The following is a 26,615-nucleotide window of genomic DNA, read 5'->3' as shown; positions in this document are numbered from 1 at the left end:
CCAAACTGTGGGCTACATCTAGACTGCTACTCAGAATAACAATTCTGAACAGTCAACATCTAATATCCTAACTTTTTTTTTGTCATGTCAATCACTGGAAGTTGTGGGGGGAGCAATAGGCAACAAGAGCATAATTTGAATTCTGAATAAAAACATTCTCAAATGTACAAATACAAAGGTTTTCTACTTACCATTGGCTTTGGAAGTGAAAGGTAGCCATACTTCTCTCCTACAAATAACATATATAACTTAAAACAAATTTTCTACTATTCACATTTAATTTTTAAAATATTATTAAATAAACAGAAATGTTAGCACATTAGTTTTGATAATTTAGTCTATTAATTACATGTGACTGAGAAATAAAATTGTAATTTGGTTGGAGAACATGAAAAAAAAATATTTGGTACAGACTTTGACGTACAGAATTGTTTTTGAAGCACTGTCTTCACAGGGGTATTATAAGTTTAATACTCCCTAAATCCTTTGTTTAATACTCCCTAAATCAACATGACACTTGTGCCATCTTTACTTCTGAGTTTACACCTCCAGATAAATTAAGTCCAGAATTAAGTTCAAAGGCCCTCTCAGCCCATGAGGATAGCAAAATAATCTCATGACAACCTAACTGCTGTCCATTTTCAATCTCCAGAGCTTTTCTGCATCTCTACCAAATAAAGCTAATCCCCCAAGGACAGGAAAGCCTCATTATTTCACTGAAGGTGTGCAATATTATGCCTCATTAGAAGTTCTTAATTAGCTTTTTTGCTTCTGAAAGGGGCTTTATATGGCATGATCCATCAGAAAAAAATTCATGTCCCCAGACCCACTTAAAATGAATCCCTAACCACTAAAGGCTAGGCAGATTATTAACTAACCCTCAGGAGTAGGACTGGGGTATTTTCGAATTTGGATTAGACCAAACCCAGTTATCCTCAAACTCTCCCTTACCTCTACATTCAACTAATCATCAAATCATACTAATATTACTTATAAAATTCTTCAATCAGTCCTCTTATCTTCATTTCCACTATCATGGCCCCATCATCTCTTGTCTGGATGGATCACTCCCTTGTTCCCGACTCATACATCCCCCAAGTAAGCTCATGTTTATCCACAAGCATGTTCCTCTTCCTGTTCGCCCCATTTCAGTGAACAGCACCTCACGTGTCCAGTCTGCCAAGCAATAAAGTAGGTGCAGAGCTATGGAACCTGGTACATCCCTATAAACTGAAGCTTAGTCCGATTAACTTCAAGATGGTTCAAATATAACAAAGGAAATTCAGCTTCCTTAAATAAGGGATAGAATCTGCAGGCTATGAGAGAAAGCTTCTTTTTGACGTTTATTTGTTTAAGATAATCTCAAGTTCTAAATGTTGATACATACTTGTCACTAAGGAAAGGTGGAGTCTTTTTGATCTAGGTCCCTTCTAATACAAAGGCCATGGCCTCCCTGAAGGCAGAACTGGATGAAGGCAGAAAGGGAGGAAGACAAATATTGATTTTTGAGTTCTTTAAACAATCCCAGGAGGCCCTATTATGAAATCGAAGGGTCTCCGGGTAAGGGGACAATAACCTAGCTCTCAGACGGACTTCAAATATGCGAACACTATAGGCTTTTTCATTGCTTAGCATGTTGTTTGCTACTTAATTGTTTGGCTAACTGATACTTGCAAACGTATCTAAGTTTCCTAGTCAGGAGAGTCAAGATATGCAGAGCAGAACTAAAGTGGCTAAAACAGAGCAAAGGTTTTCCAGTAATAGTTATAATATGAGTTATACCAGTAGCAAAGAGAAACCAGAATCTGAAGAATACACTCTGTCCTTTGCAGTGGGCAGGTGCGAGGAAACAGGCAGCCCCGTCCTAATAACCATACAGAACAGGAAGAGCAGCACTGTGCCACTGGACTCAGTTCAGTCAACGGTGGCTGACTCAGAGTTGGGCTTCTTGGCGGAAAAGCTATTCTTATGAGCTTCATGATAACAGTCAGGAAAAAAAAAAAAGCAATAAAAGAAATTAAGCAACTCTATCTCAATTAACCCCACATAAGTAAGAATGCCTCTGAACAGCAAGATACTACCAGTTAAACAATGGGTGTCCCATTGATCAAAGGCAGCAGTGTCCCACCTAAAGAGGAACTTCTGTTCAGCACTTAGGAAGTTAAGATAACCCTGATTTGTGGGGGACAGGTTACTCAAACCTAAAGAAGAGATCATTTACATAATATCCAGTTTGAAAGTAAAAGAAACCACAGTGACCACACAGGCCAAAAATAAGTATAGGATTTTCCTGTTTCAATTCTGGTCTATCTGTAGGGGACGCTAGTGTAGCGCTCAGAAAGACCAGGAAGCTTCTTCTCTTCATTTCTTAAACAAGTCTTATGGCAAAGTGATCATTCTTCTTTAAATATGGATCAATTACATCAATTTACCTTTTAATATATAAAACTTGCCTCACATAAAAACCCATGCAGCGGGGCTTCCCTGGTGGTGCAGTGGTTAAGAATCCACCTGCCAATGCAGGGGAGATGGGTTTGATCCCTGGTTCGGGAAGATCCCACATGCCGCAGAGCAACTAAGCCTGTGTGCCACAACTACTGAGCCGGCACTCTAAAGCCCACGAGCCACAACCACTGAGCCTGTGCCACAACTACTGAAGCGTGCACACCTAGAGCCCGTGCTCCGCAACAAGAGAAGCCACGGCAATGAGAAGCCCGCGCACCGCAATGAAGAGTGGCCCCCGCTAGCCGCAACTAGAGAAAACCCGCGCACAGCAACGAAGACCCAACACAGCCAAAAGTAAATAAATAAATTTATAAAATAAAAAAACATGCAGCTGTAAGTACTTTATCAAAGCATCAAAATGATATGCCATTCAGACTAGCTATCACAGAAATCTTTAAATGCAGAAGCATGGTAAGCATTTATTACACATTACAAATTACGTAATATCTACAAAGTCTACCATTCCCTGATTTTTAAGCAAATCAGCAATTACCCTAAATGGGTGTTTTTTTAAAAATGAAATGTTTAGATGTTCATAATCAGTAAAAATAAATATGTAATTTGATGTTATTATGGCTTTAAATGACATCTTAATTTAAAAAACAAACATGCTTGACACTAACAGAAGCCATTAGAAAGGAAATACATAAAAACACATGAACATAGATAACTGGATACACAGTACAATGGGAAATAAACAAAACTCCAAGTTGATGTTAAAATAAAGAGTAAAAATTATGCCTTCTGTACACTGTATGGTGCTATTCTACATGTTGTAGAAATACCAATGAACTTACCCACCAAAGGAAATATTCCAAGATTACGTAGTCATCAAGGAAAGAGATTCCATCCAAGTGGAAGGAAAGCAATTTGAAAATCAAATAACTACATTCATTTCATTATGAAGTTAGTAGAATTACATCAGAGAATTATTGTATTACAGAAGAGCATTTGTACTAAAACTAAAAAACAATTTATAAGAAATATAAAAATGACAATTTCAATAAGAAAACTAGATTGTTAATATTAATTCAAAGGAATCTACTATACTGTTGTACAACAAATTTTATTGCTTTGATACTAAAATGAAGGACAAATAATATTTTTATAATTTTTTGTGGGAGATACTTTACTATAAAAATAACCCAGTTGGAAAAAAAAAAAAAAAAACCCAGTTGGGTTATAACAAGTTATTCATTTTGCATCTGAGGTTTGACATTAAAAAACTAATAGTTACATTAAAATACTAACATATTTCAATATATAGACAGTTTCTCACCTCGTCTTCCTTCAAACACATCATTGATTTCTCTCAGCAGTGTTAACATGTCACTAATTTGGGATTCCCAGGCTTCACAGAATACATCTAGATTTTCTTTAGCAATTTTACTAGATGGATGCAATGTCAAAGTTTCAGCAGCAGAAATTATCTAAAGAAACAATATACACAGGTGTGAGTTTCAAAATCTTACCTCTCAGAATCATACTGGAAATCAAACTTAAGCCTGTACTGTTCATATCACTCAATAACACAACTACAAAGCAATTTCCACACATAAGCCCAATGTTGGGCAGTACGGACATACAAAACTTACTGTTTCTTATAATCTTATCTATAGATAAATAGTAGGCATTATTATATATAAGCCTTTATTCAGGGAGCAATTATCTTTATTCAAGGAAAGTTCTGTGTCAACAAAGTTATTTCCATAGCATAATTCAGAGTTATACTCTGACTACAAAGAGTGTACCGTATACTGCAGAAGAAGAGATGGTGTAGTAGTGGTAGTATTAGTAACAGTGGTAGTAATGGTGGCAGTAGTGGTGGTAGCAGTAGTCATAGTGATGATAGTAGCAGTGATGGTAGTAGCAGTATTGGTATTAGTACTGGTACTCGTAGTAGTAGCGGTAGTAGTTGTAGAGGTAGCAGAATCGGTATTAGTACTGGTAGTGGTAGTGGTGGTGGTAGTAGTGGTAGTAGTAGTAACATACGCATACACCTATGAGGACATGGTAGATATATCCTTGAGGTACTGTGATAGGTGCTTGATATACATTAGTATTAATCCTCAAAAACACAAACAAAATACTATCCTTCTCAATAAGCAGTGTTCCCATTTTACAGCTGGAGAAACTGAGACTCAAAGGTACCAAGTAACTAATATATGACTCTTCATTCACCTGCTGTATGCCCAGCACTGTACCCACGTTCCAGGTGCTGGGGAAACAGTTGTTTCATTCGAAACAAATAAATGTTCCTCTCTTCATGGGGCTCATATTATAATGTGGGGAGACAGGTAATTAAAAACATGTAAGTAAATTATGAAATATCTTAGATGATGAACGATATGTACAAAAACAAAGAGTAAGGAGGATGGAGGGTGTTAGGTAGTCACAGTATTTTAAGTTAGGTGGTCACTTGCAAAGGTGGCATGTAAGCAAAGAACTGAAGAAGGTGAGGGAGTCACAGGGAAACCTAGGGAAAGTCGTTTAGGAATAAGGCGGGAACATTTCTGATACATTTTAACAACAGCCAGTAGGTCAGTGTGACTGGACTGGCATCAAAAAAAAGGAAGGTCACCAATGGTCACGTGATGGAGAAACACGCACAGTAAAGATGGACTTTACTCTGAGTGAGATAGGAAGTCACTGAAGAGGTTTCAGAAACTGATATGTAATGGAAAAGAATACGAGAAAGAAAAACTAACTAACTAAATATATATATATATATATATATATAAACGGAATCACTTTGCTGTACACTAGAAAACTAACACAACATTGTAAATCAACTATACTTCAATTTAAAAATAAAGAAAAGAAACTGCTATGGTCAGAGTCAGGCTGCCTTCGAGAGAATTAGATCTAGGCGCTCCTCCTGGGTGGGCACAGTCCCACAGGCACAGGCTTGACAAGCAGGTGGCAGCTTTCAGAGTAGAACAAGGTTCCCCACCTTCAGGGAAGGTGGGCAAATGGCTCGCCATGGACTACAAGCTAGATGCAGCAGTGTCGCCTTCTCAACCAGGAGCCACTGTACAGTGTGGAAACTGTTCCACTGTGCCCTGGATATGCTGTAACATTGTAAAGGAAATATAAAAATGACATTGCTAAAGCAGAGGTATCCAGAAGTAATATAAATTCTCCTAGAGGCATGCTCTGTTTTCTTAAATTATCCCTTTGTGAGACAGATAGTCAAGACGAGGAATAAAAGCTGAAGCTATGGGAATAGAAAAAGCTTCTCAAGTTACAGAAATTGACAGCAGGCTCTATCTATCACCATCCTTGAAAAGAAAATATACTTTTCCTAATATCCCTGCTGCAATGAAAACAGTAAGCAGAGAATTACAACCAAATAGCAAGTAGGGCCTGAGGATATAGCAAGCAGGGCCTGAGGATAGCAAGAGCTGATTGTATATGGCAGGAGAGTCAAACTTTAGCTCTACTGAAATACATTTATGGCCAAGGCAAGTAGTATGACTCCCAAATGGACAAGTAAATATTGAAGCCTTGGTTTCTCCCAATAAACAGAGATCCTCTGGTTATAATAAAATGCTCAGCCGATGGTCACTGCTGAGGGTCACTCAGATAGTTCCTGCTTCCGTGAGAAGCTTTTGATACTGTTCTCCACGGGGAGTATAAACATCCTTCCAGCATCCAGCTTGGGTCTGCTAGAGGGCACACACCACCTTTGTCTCTAAGTTGCTTTTGCTGTTCTCAACTATAAATCCAGGAGCTCGACATCTACCATCCAATAATGCAATAAGGAGTAAGTCCTTTTGGCTGCCATGATGAATGAAACAAATACACCTGGTAAATTGTATTTCAGAGCTTAGACCTAAAAGGGAAAGGAACTTCTGTCCCTCCCTTTTTCCCTTAATTTGACAGACAGTATTAAATACGATATCAATTGTTAAAATGCTTTTGAAAATTATAAAAACGAAGTAATATTATAGAGAATTCAGAAAAAATAACTCACAATTCTCCCTAACAAGCAGAACTTTCATTTCTGCACATTCTTATAGTCATTTTCTTATATATGTACATTTTATATAGTAGCAATTATAGCATATAAACAAATCTGTATCCTGCTTTTGTCACCTAACATTTTAATGAAACATTTTTTGATGTTGTTAATTCTAGTTATCAAAATTATTACTATAACATCATACTATATTATTTACCTAACTTAAGATTGTTACTTTGCTTCCAACTGAATCTTATTATAAGTAATGTAACAAGTATTATTTTTATTTTTCTTTTAATCTCCTTATGTCCTTAGGAATTATTGGGTCAAAACATGTGAGTATTTTTATGGCTTATCACATAATGATAACTTAGTTTTCAAACATGTTATAACGACCTGTATTGTAAACGGCTTCAATTAAATAGATATAAACTAGGGCATCAATTAAATGGGCCAATCTCTAATTTGTCAGATGACCAGATAATCCAATGGAATGTTCTGGCACACTACCAACAAAAATTCCATTACCTTCATTTCGCTCAGTAGATTTGGCCCGTAGTTATGCAAAACCATTTGTGTCTTCCTTGTGCACAATTTGTTATGACACTCAGATAAAACATAATATGGAAGGAACGATCTGCTGTTGATCATACCTGCTGGCCAGTCACCTGAAATGTCTCCTCTGCATGTATACAGGTTATTTCAAGAGGTTCTGTCCCAGACACATGTCTCAACAATCGACAGGTCTACAAAAAACCATTTCTACAGTTCAACATTTTCATTCTTCACAATACATAGCATCATTTTATAATTAACAAAGAAAATAAAACATTAAAACCTATAAAAATAAATTTGTACATTAATAAGCTTATTATAATATTGCATTGGTTACCAACGGATTCTCTAGGAGCAAAGCAGGAACAAATACGGGTTTATTAGCATATACCCTACTGTTTCTACTTCCTATCTGATCATGGCAAGGTGGTCACAGAATATTAGAATCAAGAGGAATCCTGAAAGGACCTTGCAGTGCCCACATATTTCACGTATGAGGAAACGTGGCTCAGAGAAGCACTTATCCAAGGTCTCTCAGCTAAACTATGTCAGTTACCACAAGCTACACATTCTTTCTGCCAACAAATAACACTTCTCCCTTTCAATTAACACACCTTTTACTGGAGATAACACTGGATTAGGCAAGACTGATATAATGAGTAAAGAGCCTGTATCAGTGAAAATTTTTGAAAATAATTTTTCAATAATTTCTTGAGGCTTAAAACAGAAAATTAGGGAAAAGAATTTTTTTTCACTTTTTAAAAAGATTTGCTGCAGGATTCCTATAATTAGCAAGTTTGCCTGCAGTCATAATACTTGATTTATAAACAAAACAGCATCAGATCTATTTTTAAAAGGAGATGTATCCACAGTCATTTTAAGAATGCTCCCTAGTAGTTTTCAGATGTAAACAAATAAAGGAGAGGAAGCTAAGCTTAGTCTAAAAGTTCCTTCTAACCATTAGTATGTGAGATTCAGTGAGCATGGGACATTAGATAATATGAACACAGCTAGATGGTTCATATCTGTGCATTAATATACATGTTGGCTGGGACGTACCTCATATATACAAGGGGATATATTCTTCACGTGCACATGGGTTAAGTATACATTTCTTTACTAGCAGATGTCTGACATTCTCAATAGGTAGAAGGCTTACAATATCAATCAATAATTGGAATTATAACAAAAGGGGCAGGTTATGCATCAGTAACACATAACAAAGATTTGGGCAGAACAGGAGAGATTCCAAGAAGGAATACTGTGCTGAATGTCTTCTCTTTGTCCCTCCATATCCACTCTTTTTCCTTCTTGGGAGACTGACCTATGTGGTCTACAGCTGTTTGGCCAATGGGAAGCCCCAGCAATACAGCAGCAGGGATTTGGAGGGTAAGGGCCTTTATTCTCATGCTCTTTCCCTGCAGGCTGCCGTGGGCTGTCTCTGTGTCTAGTCCTGAAACCACAACTACTCAAGGCTCTCTGAAGGACTCTGTGCCCTTCCAGTTTCCAGAAACCACTCACTCCCCCCGTTAATTTGGTTGTAGGAGTAGTACCAGCTCTGCTGTCACTAACCCCAATTCCTGTACTCTCATGGTTTCCCCACATCCTATCCATGCAATTGTAAATGGCTCCTTTGTTAAACCCTCTTAAGATTAACCTAATTTGAACGTGCCATCTCTTTCCTGCTGAGACTCAAAAGATTCAAATACAAACAGGGTCATACGATGTACCTCCACTGCTCTACTCCAAGATCTAATCTCTTTGATGGAATAAGGAAGGAGGTTAAGAAGGGCATTTGTGGGTTCTAGCATTTTTTATTGTTTTGTTTTAGAGGACAAATTGTTTTAAGAACAGATAAACATGGTATTTTTAAAATTCCAAAGGCAAGAGAGAAAACCCTCTTATGAGTAAACCAAAAACTGTATTTGTGTTAATATTACCTGATGATAGTACAGCTTTCATTAAACTACAGTTTAACAAGCAACCTATTGCTCACCTCAACAAGCCGCTCTTTCTGTTCAGAGAGTTTGCAGGCATATTCAGCCAAACCTTCTAAATTTCCTTCTACTCCAGTAAGTTTTAATGCTTTGAGAACCACATGATCAGCGTGGTATTTTACCAGATCTGCTGCCAGCTGAACTGCTGTACTATGAAGCTGCAGATGTGGGGAGTGAAGGGTAATGAAAAAAAGACAACAAACAATAAGGTTTTGTGACCAAAAACCTCATGAGTACTTTAAAAACTAAAGAGTAGCAACCTCATATCAGTCCCACTTGATCTGCTGAAGGGTGTATATATATATATATGTATATATAAAATATATATTCAACAAATTTTATTAAATACCTACATTATCACAGGAACTGAACTAAAGGCTGGACATACATGACAAGTAGGACACAACCCCTTCCCTCGGAGGCTCAGTTTATATTGCTATCCACAGCTTTTCTGTCTAACTCTTGGGTCACAGGAGAAATGATGGATAAAAGGATAATGAAAACCTCAAGGTTTTATTTAACTTTAGGTGGAATGGATTTTAAGTATTGCTCACTCTCACTGAACATCTTTGCATACTATTTAACTCCAAAATCTTTTCTTCTCCTTATCCTGCCTTTTTAAAAAAATGTTATGACAGGTTATTTTGGGGTTCACCAGAAAGAGATCATTTTTAATAACATTGTCCTAAGGAAAATCTGATTTTTAATTAAGCCTATTTGAATGAAGTGATTCTTTTTTTCCTGGAAGTAATCCAATGTCCATTCAAATTGCAGGACTTTGTACAAAATTAACAATAGGGTAGTCCACATTCACCAAATCAAGTGAGAATAATTACAGTCAGAAACAAAGACATTAAAATGCATTTTCCTTTGGAAATTAAATGCACATAAGAATTCAAAAGATTTTGTTTAACCATCAGGGTCATAGAAAATAGCTAATGCCAGTCTTTTATTTTACAAACTATGAAACAGGTCCCTAGAGACTGAGTGACTTGTTCAAGGTCCCGTAAATCTTACAAATGGTTCTGGAGACTACTTACAAACTCCAAGGCAAGAAGGGTGAATAAACATGAAATTCCTGCTCTGTGCAAGGTACTGTAAGTAGCTTTACAGACATTATCTCCCTTAATCCTTATAAAAATTCTTCTAGGTTGATGTTATTATACCCACTTCAGAGGTAAGGAAAATGAAGCTTATGGAAAGCCACTCAGGCTATCACCAAAAGATTTTATGTTCAACTGATAGTCACAGTCTTAACAATAGTTTAGTTTAAATTGAATAGGCTGGAAAAAATGAGTAGGCTTTTTTTAAACCAGAGAAGACCATATCCTTCTAATGTTTAATAGGATGTTAAAATGAAGGTTTCAACAGAGGTCAATGAAACATCACCAGATAATTTATATATGAAACTCTCCCAAACCAATTCATTCTCTTGAGCCCTTGACTCTCTTAAAAAATATAAAAGAACAAAGAAATTAGAGATAAGAGAGAAGAAAGGTTTTTGTGAGGAGGGTCTTTCTGGTGCTTGCTGTGAGTCCCCTCCCAGGCACACCCCAAAATGGAGGGAGCAAAGTGGCACAGAAGTTACAAAGTAAGGGGCTGGTCGGGGAGGCACCAGGAAAGCCTGTGAAGAGCACTCAAGTATTCACGACAGAGAAAGTCAGCTTTAAACATCTTCGAGCCCAGTGCATCTCATAAGGGCACCGGGCACTAAGAACTCCCCACTTCCTCTCTTCTTTCCCTGTGCCACAACCTGGCAAAGATCTGGAACAGAAGCTAGATAATAGGAGATGGAGGGCCTGAAAGAGCGACAAGAGACCACACTTCCCCCAAAAGCCCTAGGCGGGCTAGAGGAGTGGGGAACAGGAGCAAAGCCCTACAATTGAATGAATCAAAATACTGACTAATAGGGCTTCCCTGGTGACGCAGTGGTTGAGAGTCCGCCTGCTGATGCAGGGGACATGGGTTCGTGCCCCGGTCCGGGAAGATCCCACATGCCGCGGAGCAGCTGGGCCCATGAGCTATGGCCACTGAGCCTGTGCGTCCGGAGCCTGTGCATCCGGAGCCTGTGCATCCAGAGCCTGTGCTCCGCAACAGGAGAGGCCACAACAGTGAGAGGCCCGCGTACCACAAAAAAAAAAAAAAAAAAAAAAAAATACTGATTAATATATTGGAATGAACATTCTCATTTTTGAACTGAGTTTGTGTTTTACGACCTAAAGCAGGGATTGGTGAACATTTTCTGTAGAGGGCCAGAGAGTAAATATTTTGGGATTTTCAGGCCACATAGTCACAAGTACCCAACTCAAATGGGCAGAACTGTGTCCCCCCAAAAAACTTTATTTATAAAAACAGCCTGGCTGTAGTTCACAAAGCCCTGACTTAAAGTGACTTTCAATTACCTAAGAGTGACCAAATAAGTCATTAGATGATAAAGTTTTCATCCAGGGAACAGGGAAATCTTCACAGCCAAAAGAACATTTTAAAATACCAACTTTATTAAGGTATAATTTATATACAACAAAATGTACCAAGGGTACAGTTCGATGAGTTTTGACAAACATTTACACCCAAGTTAACTACCACCATAATCAATATTTACGACACTTCCATTAGCACAAAAAGTTCTCCCATGCCCCCTTGTAGTAAGTATCCCCCCTTTTGACCCCAGCAGTCACTGACCTGGTTTCTGTCACTATAAATCAGTTTGGCCTTTTTAAGAATTTTTTTCTAAATAGAATTACACACACACACTTTTGTGTCTGACTTCTTTCACTCAGTGTAACGTTTAAGCAATTCATCCATGTTATTGCCCGTATCGATAGTGTTCTTTTTTATTGCTGAATAGCATTTGATATAGTTATACCAAAATTCATTTATTGATTCCCCTGTTGATGGATATTTATTTATTTATTTATTTGACCATACCGTACCACTTGCAGGATCTCAGTTCCCCAACCAGGGATTGAACCCACGCTCTTGGCAGTGAAAGTGTGAAGTCCTAACCACTGGACCACCAGGGAATTCCCTGGAAATTTAGATTGTTTCCAGTTTCGGGCTGTTATAAACATTTGTGTACAAGCTTTGAGAATGATGGCACTAATAAAACAGTGGCTTCAAAATAACTAGGTCAAAGGAAAACTTTACAAACATTTTCTGGGCACAGGAACATACTAATGCTAAGGCATTTTATATATACCATACAACACGACAACTTGCAAAGAATTAAAAGAGGCTAGATTTCAAACTGTACTTACTTCTTTCTTAAGTTCATTGAGGCTGTGACTGATTTTCAATATAGTGAGTTCCAGTTCTTCATCGATGCTCTTTGTTTTCTTTCTTTGCTAAAAAGTTTTAAAAGTACATGTGAAGAGTTGTCTTTTTCATCTTGTAATTCCAATTTTACTCAAACTACAAACATAATAAATTTTTAATATCATCTGTGAACTATAAGAAAAGTAGGGCTTCCCTGGTGGCGCAGTGGTTGAGAATCTGCCTACTAATGCAGGGGACACGGGTTCGAGCCCCGGTCTGGGAGGATTCCACATGCCGCAGAGCAACTAGGCCTGTGAGCCACAACTACTGAGCCTGCGCGTCTGGAGCCTGTGCTCCGCAACAAGAGAGGCCACGATAGTGAGAGGCCTGCACACCGTGATGAAGAGTGGCCCCTGCTTGCCACAGCTAAAGAAAGCCCTCGCACAGAAACGAAGACACAACACAGCAAAAATAAATTAATTAATAAACTCAATTTGTTTAGTTAAAAAAAAAAGTAGATTTTTTAAATTCATCTGTTTATGGTTAGAGTGGAAAAGAGAATTTTTATTTAGTTACATTTTTCTACTCTAAACAGGTGAATTTTTTAAATCTAATTTTCTTTAATAAATTTATCATGTCTAAAACTAATCTGTTTTACCTTCTGCCTGGAATTCTCATCTCTTCATTCTTAACCTAGATAAAAATTAAAACCCTATTCATCTTCAAGTCCTTACATAAATGTTTCTTTCTCAGAGAGGCCTTCTTAGATCACACAATTTAGATTAGACCCTCTTCTTACCCTAACCTTTTCTCTAAGTAATCATCCTAGTTTGCAATTACATATGTACTTTTGATTTTTGTTGTTGTTGTTATTTAAAGCCTATTTTCCTCACTAGGCCTTGGTAAGCTCTGTGAAGGCTGGGATCACATTTATTCTGCTCACCACTGAATGCACAATACCTGGCACAGCAAATGGAAGGTAGCAGGTATTCAACTCTTTGAATGAATAAATCAGTTAAATGTCAATCTCTTCATGAAGCTTCTTGATTCCTCTAGATAAATACAAATTCAACCTCCTTTAAACCCTCTCAACACATGATCTGTACTTTCTCTTGGGACAGTTACAAAGTTTTTTGTACTCGTTTCACACCTTCCCACATTTTTCTACATTGCAAAATTCTTGCAGGCAAAGATTTTATCTTATTCATCTTTAGATTTTCGGTGCCCGGCATATAAAAGGTACTCAGTGACAACTGCTGAAAAAGTGAATGAATGAACAATACATCTGACATGCAGAATCAGAGATCCAAGTGCTTGTGAAACATGTGAAAGGTGCTAACTGCAAATTTAAGTATTGATAGAACTGGATGCCCAACACAGACAGCGCTTCCTCACAGAAACTCTTTATATTGCACGTTGGGCTTAAAATTTAATTCTGAAGCAATCTACACTTCAGATTAGATATCACATAGACAATTCAAACTAAACACAAAATACTGCTTTTATCCCTGACACCATTCTACCATAGTTAAGTTTTCCTGTTAATATGAGCATTTGCAATATTGTGATGCCAAGAAAATATGAGGGAAATCTGTGATTTATACTACATTCATAAATCAATCTCTTCACAAGGAAGCAGACTGCTGGACCCTCTCAGGCACATTCACCCTTCTTCATCTTTACTGACTAAGCTTTTGTCCATGATTTCCAGATTTGTTCTATCCATGCTGTATGTTGTAAACCATGTTAAATACTTTTTTGACATATCCTAGGCCTAAGAAATAAATAAATGGTGCCAGAGACATGTCTCAGGGCTCTACCTTTCAAATCTGTAATCCACGCTCTAGAAGAGATTGGGTGCACACCTCCTGTGTTGTACCACTTCTGTCAGTCCTTGCCACTCTTGCCCAAATAACTCCCACGTTTGAAGTGCACCAGCAGCCTGTTTAAGGCTCTTAAAGGGGCTGCCCGCCAGTCTGAGACCAGGAATCTGTGCGAAAGTGAAAAATCTTTCACCTGCCAGCTGGATCTACCCTGGTCTTCATTGCATCTAAACCTCAATACGTTTTCTAAATCCTTGTGTCTATAACTCAGCTGTCCTCAGAGTTAAGAACTGTTCACATCTGAACGGCTCCAGCAGTAAGACTCAGGTTCCAAGAACCTCTAGGCTTGGTTGAACCTCTGCTCTTCACTCTGAAGAAGGATTTTGGGGAGGAATTTTCCAGAGGTGAGTCTGGTGGAAGAGTGGGGACGACAGGGTGAACTAGTGATGGTGATGGTGGCAGAATCCAGACTGGCCAGGATGAGAAACAACAGGCCTAGAATACCGTGAGTGCTTATGGGAAGGATGCTTTGGCCAAGTAGGGGGCAGAAAAGGAATGAGACACCCTTGGCCCACTCTGGACCACATTCACACTCCTGGTGGTGATGGCGCCTGCCACAACTCTCAGGGCTCCAGGGAAAAGCTATTACAGAAGATTTACTTTGATGAAATAAAGCTCTTACAGCTTCAATCCACACAGAAATTAACTGCTGCAGTTCCATCCTGGCCTGAGCTGACAGTTCCAAGATGCGTTCCCTGTGCTCGTGGCTGGTATAGGCACAATCAGTAAAGTCCTCTGTGCGCTCCAAGAGGGCGTCCAGCATCGCAGAGAGAGTCTCTTTTGACTGAAAATAAAGATTCTCCCGAAGAGTTTCAATATTCATCTGAGAACAAAAAGCATATACATCCACATGAGTCAACATTCCCACCTAACCAGATGGGCTGTACTTTCTCCCAGGGCCCAGGAAGACGCTAGCAATTTCTTTCCCTGTCTGAAAGCTCAGGAGAAATACAGCACCCAGGGATGACTTTATTGTCCACTAACCCAGGAGGACACATTGCTCGAGAGCCACCAATGGCCGTGCGGAGCTTTATTACTATAGTCGTTAACAAAGCATTTCTGCAAGATCAATGAATACTAAGGCAGAAGGAGCATTATCATGTAGCAACTGGTAGGAAAAATGAACCAGCTTCCAGGTAAAGGATCTGTATCTGACAAAATGCCAAGGCAAAGTCCTGGACGATGTTACAGCCAAAAATGAATGTGTTGAGCCCAGGGGGAATGGTGTGGAAGGTATGGGGTATAGAAGGGACTAGGAAAAGCATCAATTTTTCCTTCATTAATTCAGCAAAACTAGTCTCCCTACATTTTGTCTTATGTCCCCAACAGTACCTCCCTGACCAAAACATTCTCTACCAGGGGACCTCAATCATCTTTCTAAAATGTACCTCTTCAGATATTGACACCTCCCTCTAATTGGCTCAACACCTATGAAACCAAGCCCAAACTTGTACCGCATAACATAAAACCTTCCAGGGTCTTGTCTTTACATATCTTTCTAACAGTCTATCTCATCTCTCTGAGTTCCTAAACCTTCTTTCACTTCAGCCAGCCTGTGCTTAGAGTTCCCTGAAGGTGTGACGAACACATGTTCACTAGTACAATTTTCTCTCTCTCTCAGCTTTCTGAGATATGCTATGTCACTTCAACCTTATTTAACCTCTAGCCCTTGAAATATGTCACAGAAACAACCTGGGCTGAGAGGCAGTAGGTGGTGATGATCATGATTGTGGGCACAATTCTTGCTCTGATAAGGATAACTTACATTTGTTTCACACTTTAAAGTCCTTTCACAACTATCATTCCAAATTAATCCTTACATATGACCCATTTTAACATGATCCCTGAAAATACCAAGATTTGGGAAGGTCAAGAGGCCACAGGGAAGTAATAACTTCCCCTTCTCCTCCTGGCCCAAGTTATCTCCAGTAATCACTCTGTTCTATGGAGACAGGATTTTTCTTTTTTTTTTAAGCTAGGAAAGAACATGGATAAAAGTGAGGTATGGAATTGACAATGAGAACCTAAGAATTTGAGGATTTAAACAGAATTACAACATAAAAATCAGTCCACATACCATTTATGTTAAACTTTTTTATTTTCCTTTAAAGAGAACATATATATGTTTTTAAACAGCAACTTAGTAGAGTTTTTTTTTGAAAGCCACTTATTTGCATATTTTCATAAGATCTGTTCATATATTCGAAGTAACGAATAAAGTATCCAGTTTCCCTCTACAGATGCAAAGAAGATAACCACTGACAGTGAGACTGAGTCTATTCACGATCGCTTTGCTCTGCAGAATGCCTGCTGGCGAAGAGATCAGCAGCTGGAGCTGCCAGCAGCGGCCACAGGCACCACGCTGCCCTCAGTTAGCCTGGAACCAGAAATGCAGCCTCAAGAGGCCAAAGACCTGGCTCTACCCCTACTTGTTTCCTTATTATCCTTTGACCTTTGACATCTATCCCTTCAGCCTTAACAAAAAGAGAGAATTAGAAAAATTATCTCTAAGATTCCTTTCAGTAATAAAAACTCTGAAAGAATGACTGGTCCCTGTAGCTTCCTCCCCCTCAGGAGGAGATGTGGGGTAGGACAGACAGCATATAAGCAGACTCAGAGGTGTAAACTGAAAGGTCATGGACTTTGGGATCAGAAAGTCCTGGTTCTAAACAAGGGTTCTACCACATATTAGCTTTCCTCCTCAAAAACATGGGTATAGTAATATGCATCTAAAAGGGAAGTTAGAGATTAAATGAGAAAATACTTATTGAGAGAGCATGATGCCTAAAAATAAATGTTCTTTCCATTACTTTCTTCCACCCCATGTTCCTACTTAGATGGAAAGAATACCATCCCTGTCACAGCCCTGGCTACTAGAGAGGGAGGTAACCCTTAGCATATTAGAGAACTTCTCAGGGCCCTAGTTCTCCCACCTATTAAATGAGGGAGTTGTGTTAGACAATTCCCTGGGTCTTCCCGACTAGACACCACTCCTACTAAAGAGCACTGTCACCATCTCTGAGTTGTGATGAGTTCTGCCCTGAAACGGTGGGTATTCTGGAGTCAGGCTGCCAACTTTCAAATCCTAACTCTGGTACTTTCTAGCTAGCAAGTTACTTAATCTCTGTTTCTCAGTCTCCTCAACAGTATAATGGGAATAATAATAATAGTTCTTGTGAGATTGAGATATATACACACACACACACACACACACACACACACGCACATTTAAAGCACAGAGCTGGCACAGAATAAGTGCTTGATAAATGTTAGTATGTATTATTGTTCATTTAAAAGTTTCAAGCATCATTAATGCTATCACTATTACTACAGTCTCAAAGTATCTATTCTATAGCGCAAGGAAGAGCAGGGATTACAGCAGATTCCAGATCTGCTGTCTGTAATCAACCATGATGGTATGGCATTGCTCTAGAGCTGGGAAGGGAACACTTCTAAACAGAGGACAAGAGGCTACAGCTAAACCATACAGCTAAACAGGGCCAGAGCAGCTACTATAACCCTAGACCAGTGTTCTCTGTACAAACTACCCTAAGCTTTATGTTACTGAGTATTAAGTTTGTACACTGTGGCACTGTTTTAAAGACAAATATCTGCCTTTGTGAAGCATCTATTCTAAAATATTAAACAAAACTATGGATACTACATATAATGATGCTTCTTTGAAATGGCAAGAAAAAAACAAAATATTTTCTCTCTATTCTTACCTTGAATTCCTTAATTCCAGTAAAAATACTGATAGATGAAATGTCAGTCTCTCCATTTGGTTTGCATTCGGTCACAATTTCAATTACCTTATCCAATGCCACTTTCATTCTGTCAAATACTCCTTCTTTGTTTTTATGGGCTGATTCACAGTTGGGATGCCTGAGACACGTCTTTTAAACAATTGAAAATTTTTATGTTAAGATTTGGCCCATATCATAATACACAAAATCTTACAGAGAATATGCCATGCTAATAAAAATGGTTCTTTACCAAAATCTCCCGTGTCCCTGGCTCACCCAGCTGCTTCTCCTCACTAAAAGTGGAAGTAGGATGAGTAAAAAGCGACAGCAAGGTTAAGTGAAAAAGGCAGAGTGCAAAACTGTATCTTTATACTTTAGTATGTTTACTTAAAATTTTTGAAAAAAAAACAACAACCCTATATCTTCATCATGATTAAAACTTTTAAAATGTTGCCTAATATGTGCAAGAGCTAAAAAAAGAATGAGGAAAAATGAACAGATGTCTTATGACTGTGGATGCATCTTTGACTTTTAAAAAATGATGTAAAGGAAAAACTACTCCAGGGCCTAGCTATGAACAGAGCCTTTCAAGCAGACTCCCGTGAATCCTGTTTCTGTGGCTTCACTGATCCTAGCATCGAGGCAATATTCCGAGCAGAAAAGGCAATCCTAAACAAACTGCTAATGAGATGTTTACTAGTTCTTTCTTGAATTGTACCAATTTGCTGGCCGACTGCTGTTTGAAATTACGAGCTCTTGATTGACAATTTTGTTAAAAGTAGAATAAGGACTTAGAGGTATGAATTTACAGAATAAACAAGCTAAGGGCTGACTTAATACTCCACTGTTACTTAACAGATTCTAACTTGCGTAGCTTTTTCTAGAGCACATGTGCTGGCTCCCCAATGAGACTAGCAAAACCCCACAGGCAGTGACCGTGTGTGACAGGCCTCCATTCACAGCACTTAATAAGCCATTTTCTGCTTAGTTGCTCAAAGCTGACTCATAGATTACCTGATGTTTGGAACTGGGGATGGAAGTTAACATTCTTGTTAAAGAATAACTGAAATTTAACTATTATAGCCCATATTCCAATTTATCACTTTCATCTTTTTAATGTGTAAAATACATAAATTAGATGCATTTAATCAGGTTTTTTAATTAATTTACAACACAGTAAAACAAAAATTTTCTTACCTTTGAAGCTGTGAGAAGCATCATTGTACACTTTTCAAGAACTGCCCTAGCTGCTGCCATTTTTGCCTTTTTCTTTTCATCTTTCAAATCCTAAACATGGAATAAAACCACTGAGCAGTCTAGGATCATGTAAACAACTCAATTTTTTGAGAAATAATTTACTCCATAATAGCAATACTCAACAATTAAGTAACATTGTTTTAAAAAAGTGACAAAGTAGAAAAAAACCCAGAATATATGTTTTATAAAACGTCACCACTTCAATGTAAATATATCAACACAATAGAGTAGAAAGAAACAGCTGCCCTTACTAAGGGCAGCACAGCCAGGAACTGAGACCTAGGGAGAGGCTGCCATGTGGCTCATGTTCTGGTGGCCTGCACACCTGACATTCTGCCCATGTAAACACACCTCATTCCCAACCAGAAACAACCATCCTATGCTTTACTTAATTAAAAGCGACTTATTTACTGAGCATTTGTGGACTATTATTTCCTTCAAAATAGACACTTACAGCCAACTCTTTCAGGGATCATGTGATTAATCCCATCTAAGTGCATATTCATCTCAAGTTTTTTTTTGTTGTTGTTGTTGTTTTAATCCTAAACTTAGCCAATATGCTGCTCTAAAATGTTCTTAAGATGTTTCTTGGGCATATAATTTTCCCCAACTAGAATATAAACTCTGAAGTAGGCACTGTATTTGGGTTTGTTTTTTTTTTTTCATTTGGTTTCTCTTCATATAGCCCTTGATATGAATGTGTGCTATCACAGAAGATCTCCAAATATTGCTGATTAAATCTACAACCAAATACTCTCATAATAGTTTGGTAACCATCTAAATCAGGGGTCAGCAAAAATTTTCAATAGAAGGCCAGATAATAAATTTTTGAGGCTTTCTGGTTCATTTGGTCTCTGAAACAACTACTTAATTTTGCCAGTGTCTCATGAAAGCTACCCTAGACAATACATAAACAAATTAGTATGGGTGTGTTCCAATAACTTTACTTATGGATGATGAAATTTGGATTACATAAAATTTTCACCTGTCATATTAGTCAATTTTTTTTCTCACTTGTCAGTTGGATGAAAAGGCTTTTCTTACAAATAACAAGGACCTAAAGTATGAAAGTGATTTCCTTTTATTTGTTTTAATAAATGGGAGTGGATTCAAAGTTACCCCTGTAATAATATCACTCTCATTTACTTGCATCCCAATACAGCTTTCTTTAATAGGAAATAAAGAAGCAAAGTTACATCTAGTAAATGAGAAACTGCAAAAAACTCCAAAGCTAATTCAGGTCACAAGGTAACATTCCAAAGGACTGTATCCTACATGTGATTATCATCCATTAGGAGCATCTTTCAAAAATAAAGGTTGAGGTCACTTCTAAAATTTCCATCCATTCCTTGTCTTTAACATACTGGACAGGACTTCTAGCAAAAAAACCTGTGGGTCTAGTTGACAATGCATCAAGTGTGTATACATAACACTTGTAAGCCATACATTACACCATAGATTGTATGGTGATAGCAAGTGATCCAAAAAGGTGGCATCTCAATCTGTTAGAGGGCTGGTCCACAGGACGAAACATAGGCCTCATTAAACCCAGATGTCCAAGAAGCACTAAGTGAAGCATATAACCCAGCCTGCCACTTTCCAGGCCAATACCCACCTTCCAACTCCAGCTACAACCAGGAAAGTTCACGCCCCAAACCATGGCCTATGGGACTATACCAAAGCATCTCAAGAAGTGATCAATTATATATTTAACTTGACAGGATAAACACATGCACAAGTACCCCAACAACAAGAAAAAGTCAATCCTGGATTTGACATGGTTTTCCACCTCCCTAAACTTCAGAACTTACAGTCTGAATTGGGGAACAGACCCACAAAGACCTAACATCATGGTGCGGTTTGAAAACTACAGGCTTTAGAATCAGACATAATTGAGTTCAACCTGCTAGAAAAGTGACCTTGGGAAACTTTATTATCTTCTCAAGTTCAGTTTCCTCATGTGTGAAACAGTAATAACAATATCTACCTTACACGGATGTTCTGAGAATTAAATGAAATCATGAATATTAAGTAGCTAACATATAGCCAATGCAAATCACCCAATGCTTGGGTTATTACTATTAATCTAATATAGAACAATTATAGAAAGCTATAATAACAGAATAATATATAACAAATTACAAAAAGAATAATAAGAGATATATAACAAAATACTATCAGGATATGTACGATGACTCATTTATTTGCCTGAGCCCTTGTAGAAGAGTCAAATGGAAAGTTCTGTGAAAGAGGAAGTACTTTAATTGGGGCTTGATGGCAAGTATGACCTTTCCCAGTGTGTGAGGTGGGAAAATATTTAACTGTTATCTGTGAGCAAAAAAAGGCATACAGATCTATTTACTTTATCCTGGCTTATTTATGAAAGGCTTTCAAGAGCAAGGTTATAGATTTAACAAGCAAAAAAAACAACCCAAATGATCACAAAGATCACACCTCTATCCAAATTGAAAAGTATAAATGTATTTCAAGATTTTGTAAACACATACATTTTGTCTATCTCCAGTAAGATGTGCAAACTCCACCATTTCATTTCCAAATTGACTGAATATTTGGACAAACTCTTGAAAGTTGTTCACTTTCTCCAGTCTTTCCATAGTTGCAAGAACCTGCAAAACAGACATTATTTTATTATCAGGTTTAGATGTGAAAGAGACTGAGACATCAAACCTGAGCCAAGAGAGGAACAAAAGAGAAGTTCTAAATTCTAGGGGGAAGTTGAGAAAGAGTCCGAGGAAAAGACAGAGAAGAAAGGACTCAGAAAAGTAGATGCAGATTCAAAGGTTAGAATCATCTAGGGAATGATTTCTTTTTAGGATGGGAAGACTTGGGCTTACTTGAAAATTAAAGGAAAAAGTAAAGGAAATGACTAAATATGCAAGAGATCATTTATGCAGCAAGGTCTGGAGAAGGCGGGAACGTGCAGGACTAAGGTAATCAAATCTTCATAGATGTAGGAGGCGGTTGAGGATAAAAGATGATACACAGAAGCTTTAAGGTTCAGTGAACCAGAACTGGGGGAACCCCATCCTCCTCAGAAAAGTGGAAGGAAGGTCACCCGCATAGTAAGGAGTGGAAAGGGCGATTAGGGACTTCAAGAGTAGGAAAAGTTTGCATCAGTCAGAAACTGCCTGTGGTGAATCAGTTAATTGCCAAGAAGCTTTGGGCAGCCAGGAGTAGATAGAGAGCATGTTTGTAACACAGTCAACAGAGAACGTTATGTATTTTCTTGATATTTAGAAGTAAAGTAAATAGATGTGAAACATATTTTCAAATACTTTTCTCTAAAATAACAGTACTGGATTAGTTTTAGTCAGACCAAGATAGGTAAGGAAAACACAGATAGCCTGTGTTTACTTATTTTTAATGAGGATATGATGGATATTTGGCATGTTAATCTGCCCCAGCAGCTCAGGAAGCCTAGGCAATTAACGTAGATAAGGCAGATTGCCACCACTGAGCAGAACCTCTGTCTTCCAAAGAGACGAAGGTTTGTTCCTATTCCTCTAGCACTGTCCGATTCACCTCTCCAATTTCTTTTTCTCTTTAAACTTACACTTTTCAATTCACTCAATACTAGCCAGGTAGGTTTGCCCTCAGATCAGTGGGAGGATCCCTTCCCTGGCTGACTGCCCTCCTCTTTGCCTAGGGGATTATCCAGGGAAAGAAGTGATTGGGACTTCCCTAGTGGTCCAGTGGGTAAGATTCCACGCTCCCAATGCAGGGGGCCCGGGTTCATCCCTGGTCAGGGAAATAGATCCCGCATGCATGCCGCAACTAAGAGTTTGCGTGCCACAACTAAGAGGTCCACATGCCACAACTAAAAGATCCCACATGCCACAACGAACATCCCGCCTGCCACAACTAAGACTCGCAGCTATATAAATAAATAAATAAATAAATAATTGTACACACCCTGGCTTCCCTGTTGATGGAGAAGCATGGCCATTATCTGAGAGACTGGAAGAAGTCTAGACTGGAAGAGTTAAAATCTATTCTCTAAATTTTATGATTATTAATATTTAGGAACTTTGCATACAGAAATTTTATAATGTGGATAATTGTGGTTTCAGGTAATTGAGCTTCTTCTGAAGCATATAAATTGTTACTGTCTGACTTGGGGGAAAAAAGGCACTTAGGAATTCAGTTTTTTTTTTTTTTTTTTTTGCTGTTCGCGGGCCTCTCACTGCTGTGGCCTCTCCCATTGCAGAGCACAGGCTCCGGACGCGCAGGCTCAGCGGCCATGGCTCATGGGCCCAGCCACTCCGCGGCATGTGGGATCTTCCCGGACTGGGGCATGAACCCGTGTCCCCTGCATTGGCAGGCGGACTCTCAACAACTGCGCCACCAGGGAAGCCCGGAATTCAGTATTTTTATCAGCTAGGTTTCTACTACATACATTGTCATGGTGTTCAGCTTTTCTTCCCACATTTATACACATGAAAAGTTTTCACCAATAAACCTCAACAAGTAGATAATGGTTTTCTGAGAAGAAATGTTATTTGCATTCAAAAGTTTGAGCCCAGTATATACATTTAGGAATTACAGGTATAGATGAAGCATCACTTTTAAACTGTAGACAATTAGAATAATAAACAATTAAAACAGATAAGCATTGCTGAATTACCTGCAGTTAACCTAAAAAAAAAAAGAAATAACTTTTTGAACAACCCTGAAAGACACAAGTAGAAACATTAGAAAGGTAAGTACCTTATTTCTTGACCTTATTATCTGCTTAATGACTACTCGGTCTGCCAGCAATAACACTTTTGTCACTGAAGAAAGAAGTAATCTTGCAGCTTTTATAACTCCTGTTTTATCTGTAAAAATTGTGATCTGGCCATCAGATTCTGGACGATTCAAGCTGCTCATATCTGTAAGCGCTGCAATTGTTTCTCCTAAGAAGAAAGGCAAAGGGTGGGGGGTGGGGGGTTAAACTGGGAATAAGTCACACAAATTAAAATCCGGACTTTAATCTTTAAGGTAATGTGCTCAATGGGCAGAAACTCAACTTCGGAGTCTTATTTCAGGAATAAGAAATAGCTTCTTCTTAATGAACCTAAGGATTATCATATAAGGTTCTCTAATGGCAAAATAATGGTACATTCCTAAGAACTGTGAAAAACTGTTACATTCATCGAGTTTGAAAAATATTATAACTTTTGTTTCCAGCGGTACGGCAAACTACATGATCCCAAAAGCCTCCTGCTCTATAAGGTCAAGAAAGAGAGATCCCAGGAACCAATAACCAAGGAAGAACCTAAAAGCAGAGAAGTAAGCAGCTGCCCAGGCTTTGGCTAGGGCTGAGGGGGTAGAGGGAGCATCAGGGGGGCAGGGGTGGGGGTGGGTGTCACTGCCCATCTCCACAACCTGAAGGGGTTTGGGTTTTTATGGATATGCAGGGAGAGAAGACAAGACTTTGGGCCCCAGCAGGAGACATCCTCAGTGAAAAGTGGGCCTAGAAAAAACATCCCTTGGGCTTCCCTGGTGGCGCAGTGGTTGAGAGTCCACCTGCCGATGCAGGGGACACGGGTTCGTGCCCCGGTCCGGGAAGATCCCACATGCCGCAGAGCGGCTGGGCCCGTGAGCCATGGCCGCTGGGTCTGTGCATCTGGAGCCTGTGCTCCGCAACGGGAGAGGCCACAACAGTGAGAGGCCCGCGAACCGCAAAAAAAAAAAAAAAAAAAAAAGTCTCTTCTTCATTGTTGCCATGAAAATCTTTTGATTTCTGTAATAGCAATTATCCACCAATAAAACAATTCAAATATTTCTTGTCCCCCCAAATTAAACCAGACTGTAACTTCTTCCCAAACCTTACTGTTTAAATTTAAAAGTGTAAAAAAATAAACTTTTCATCATCTTGTAATGTTCAAGATCATTTTTAAGTCGTAAATAAGTCTGAGTACATAATGGATTGATTTTCTCACAAAAGCCCTCTTGTCAATATTATTACATACACCCAAGAGGTTAAGGATCTCGAGAAAAATTATCTGAATTTTAATGGACATATCACAAGGTATGACATAATGAGTCAGGATTCAGGAAGATTAGTCTGATAGAAGCATATAAAATGGACTAGAAAGGAGAGATTCAGAGCCAGGCTACTAACCAGGCAGCTATTTTAATTGTGAGTGTGAAGCAGTAAGGAACTTACTAGGATGACAGCCATAGGAATATAAAAAAGATGATTCGGGAGATACTGAGGGAACAAAATATAAAGTTAGGACCTTAACAGTGATATGAAGGAAAGGAAAAGTGAAAAAAATGGCTTCAAGGTTGTAAACCTAAGTCACTTAAAAAAGTCAGAAGGGCATGGGAAGGGAGATGATAAATTTAGTTTCAGACAATCGGAATTTGAAATGATACAGGAAAACCCAAAAGATAAGCCATCACATATGGAGTGGTTACATAACATGACAACAGCTGAAGTTCTACTAACAGACGAAGTCTGTGGTAGCCAGCCTCCAAGATGGCTCCCAATGGTCCCCACCTCCTGGTATTTTCATCCTTGTGTTCTCTCCTCCCACAGGATACCAGGGTTGGTATGGCAGAAGTGACAGTATGCTACATCCAACCTTAGGTTGTTAAAGACTCTGAGGTTGCCATCTTGGTTGCTCTCTCTGAGGGAAGCCATTTACCATGTTGCACGCAGCCACTACTGCAGAGAGGTATACATGGGGAGAATCGGAGGCCTCTGGTCAAGAGCCAGCAAAAATGTGAAGCTTGCCAATAACCAAGAGAGGGAGCTTGAAAGCAGATCCTGCAGTCCAGCCAAACCTGCAGGCCCAGCCAACACCTCATGAGAGACGCTGACCCAGAACCAGCTGGTTAAGCTACTCCCTGATTTCTGACCCTCAGAAACTATGTGAGGGAATAAAATGTTTGTGGTTTTCAGTTGTTAAGTTTGGGTTAATATGTTACACAGCAATAGGTAACTAATACAAAGTTTATATAGCAAATATGAAGAGAAAAAAGAGGTTAGAATTAAACTTTAACGTACAGAGAAAGGAGCAAGAGGAAAAGTATCACTTTGTCATAGCAAGAAGTATAAAAATGTTTCCTCTGCACCCCTGGAAAATGTTACTTTTTCCAGTAGCTCTCAGTCATCAAAGATATTACATACGAGCTTGCCCATATGGCGTTATTTAACCTTTCCTTTTTCTGATTAAACCCCAGGCATTTAGCCCTAAGTATGTGGGACGGTAACATTTGGTTAGCTCCACCAACAAAGTTAAATGCTTCCTTAACATTATAAAGTTGTTCCAAGTATAGACTGTTCAGAAACTAGTCCCCTGGAAAAGTCACAAAGCTGCCTTATAGTTTCATGGTTGTCATTTTTTAACTTGTTATATGTAACTAGTTAGTGTTATGTCTTAAAGCAAAAACTCAAAGTCGGTCAAATACAAATATTTACTGAGTGCCCACAGAAAATGTA

The 26,615-nt window shown here is 38.6% G+C and overlaps 1 protein-coding gene across 2 annotated transcripts in view; it reads right to left on the bottom strand.

The window, feature by feature from the left end:
* Window positions 1-26,615, bottom strand: part of CTNNAL1 (catenin alpha like 1) — a 58,053-nt gene that overhangs the window by 10,698 nt on the left and 20,740 nt on the right. For both annotated transcript variants that reach the window (XM_082657357.1, XM_082657358.1), the window contains exons 3-12: window positions 23,891-24,078; window positions 21,670-21,789; window positions 19,103-19,192; window positions 17,885-18,055; window positions 14,782-14,982; window positions 12,279-12,365; window positions 9,021-9,179; window positions 7,123-7,215; window positions 3,785-3,935; window positions 192-229 (exon numbers count right to left, since the gene is read on the bottom strand). In XM_082657357.1, the coding sequence (XP_082513483.1) occupies window positions 192-229; window positions 3,785-3,935; window positions 7,123-7,215; window positions 9,021-9,179; window positions 12,279-12,365; window positions 14,782-14,982; window positions 17,885-18,055; window positions 19,103-19,192; window positions 21,670-21,789; window positions 23,891-24,078 (1,298 nt within the window). The remainder of the gene's footprint in view (window positions 1-191; window positions 230-3,784; window positions 3,936-7,122; window positions 7,216-9,020; window positions 9,180-12,278; window positions 12,366-14,781; window positions 14,983-17,884; window positions 18,056-19,102; window positions 19,193-21,669; window positions 21,790-23,890; window positions 24,079-26,615) is intronic.

Source organism: Grampus griseus, assembly GCF_964374135.1.
Source record: "Grampus griseus genome assembly, chromosome: 6".
Lineage (NCBI taxonomy): Eukaryota > Metazoa > Chordata > Mammalia > Artiodactyla > Delphinidae > Grampus > Grampus griseus.
This window is presented reverse-complemented; position numbering and strand designations above follow the sequence as displayed.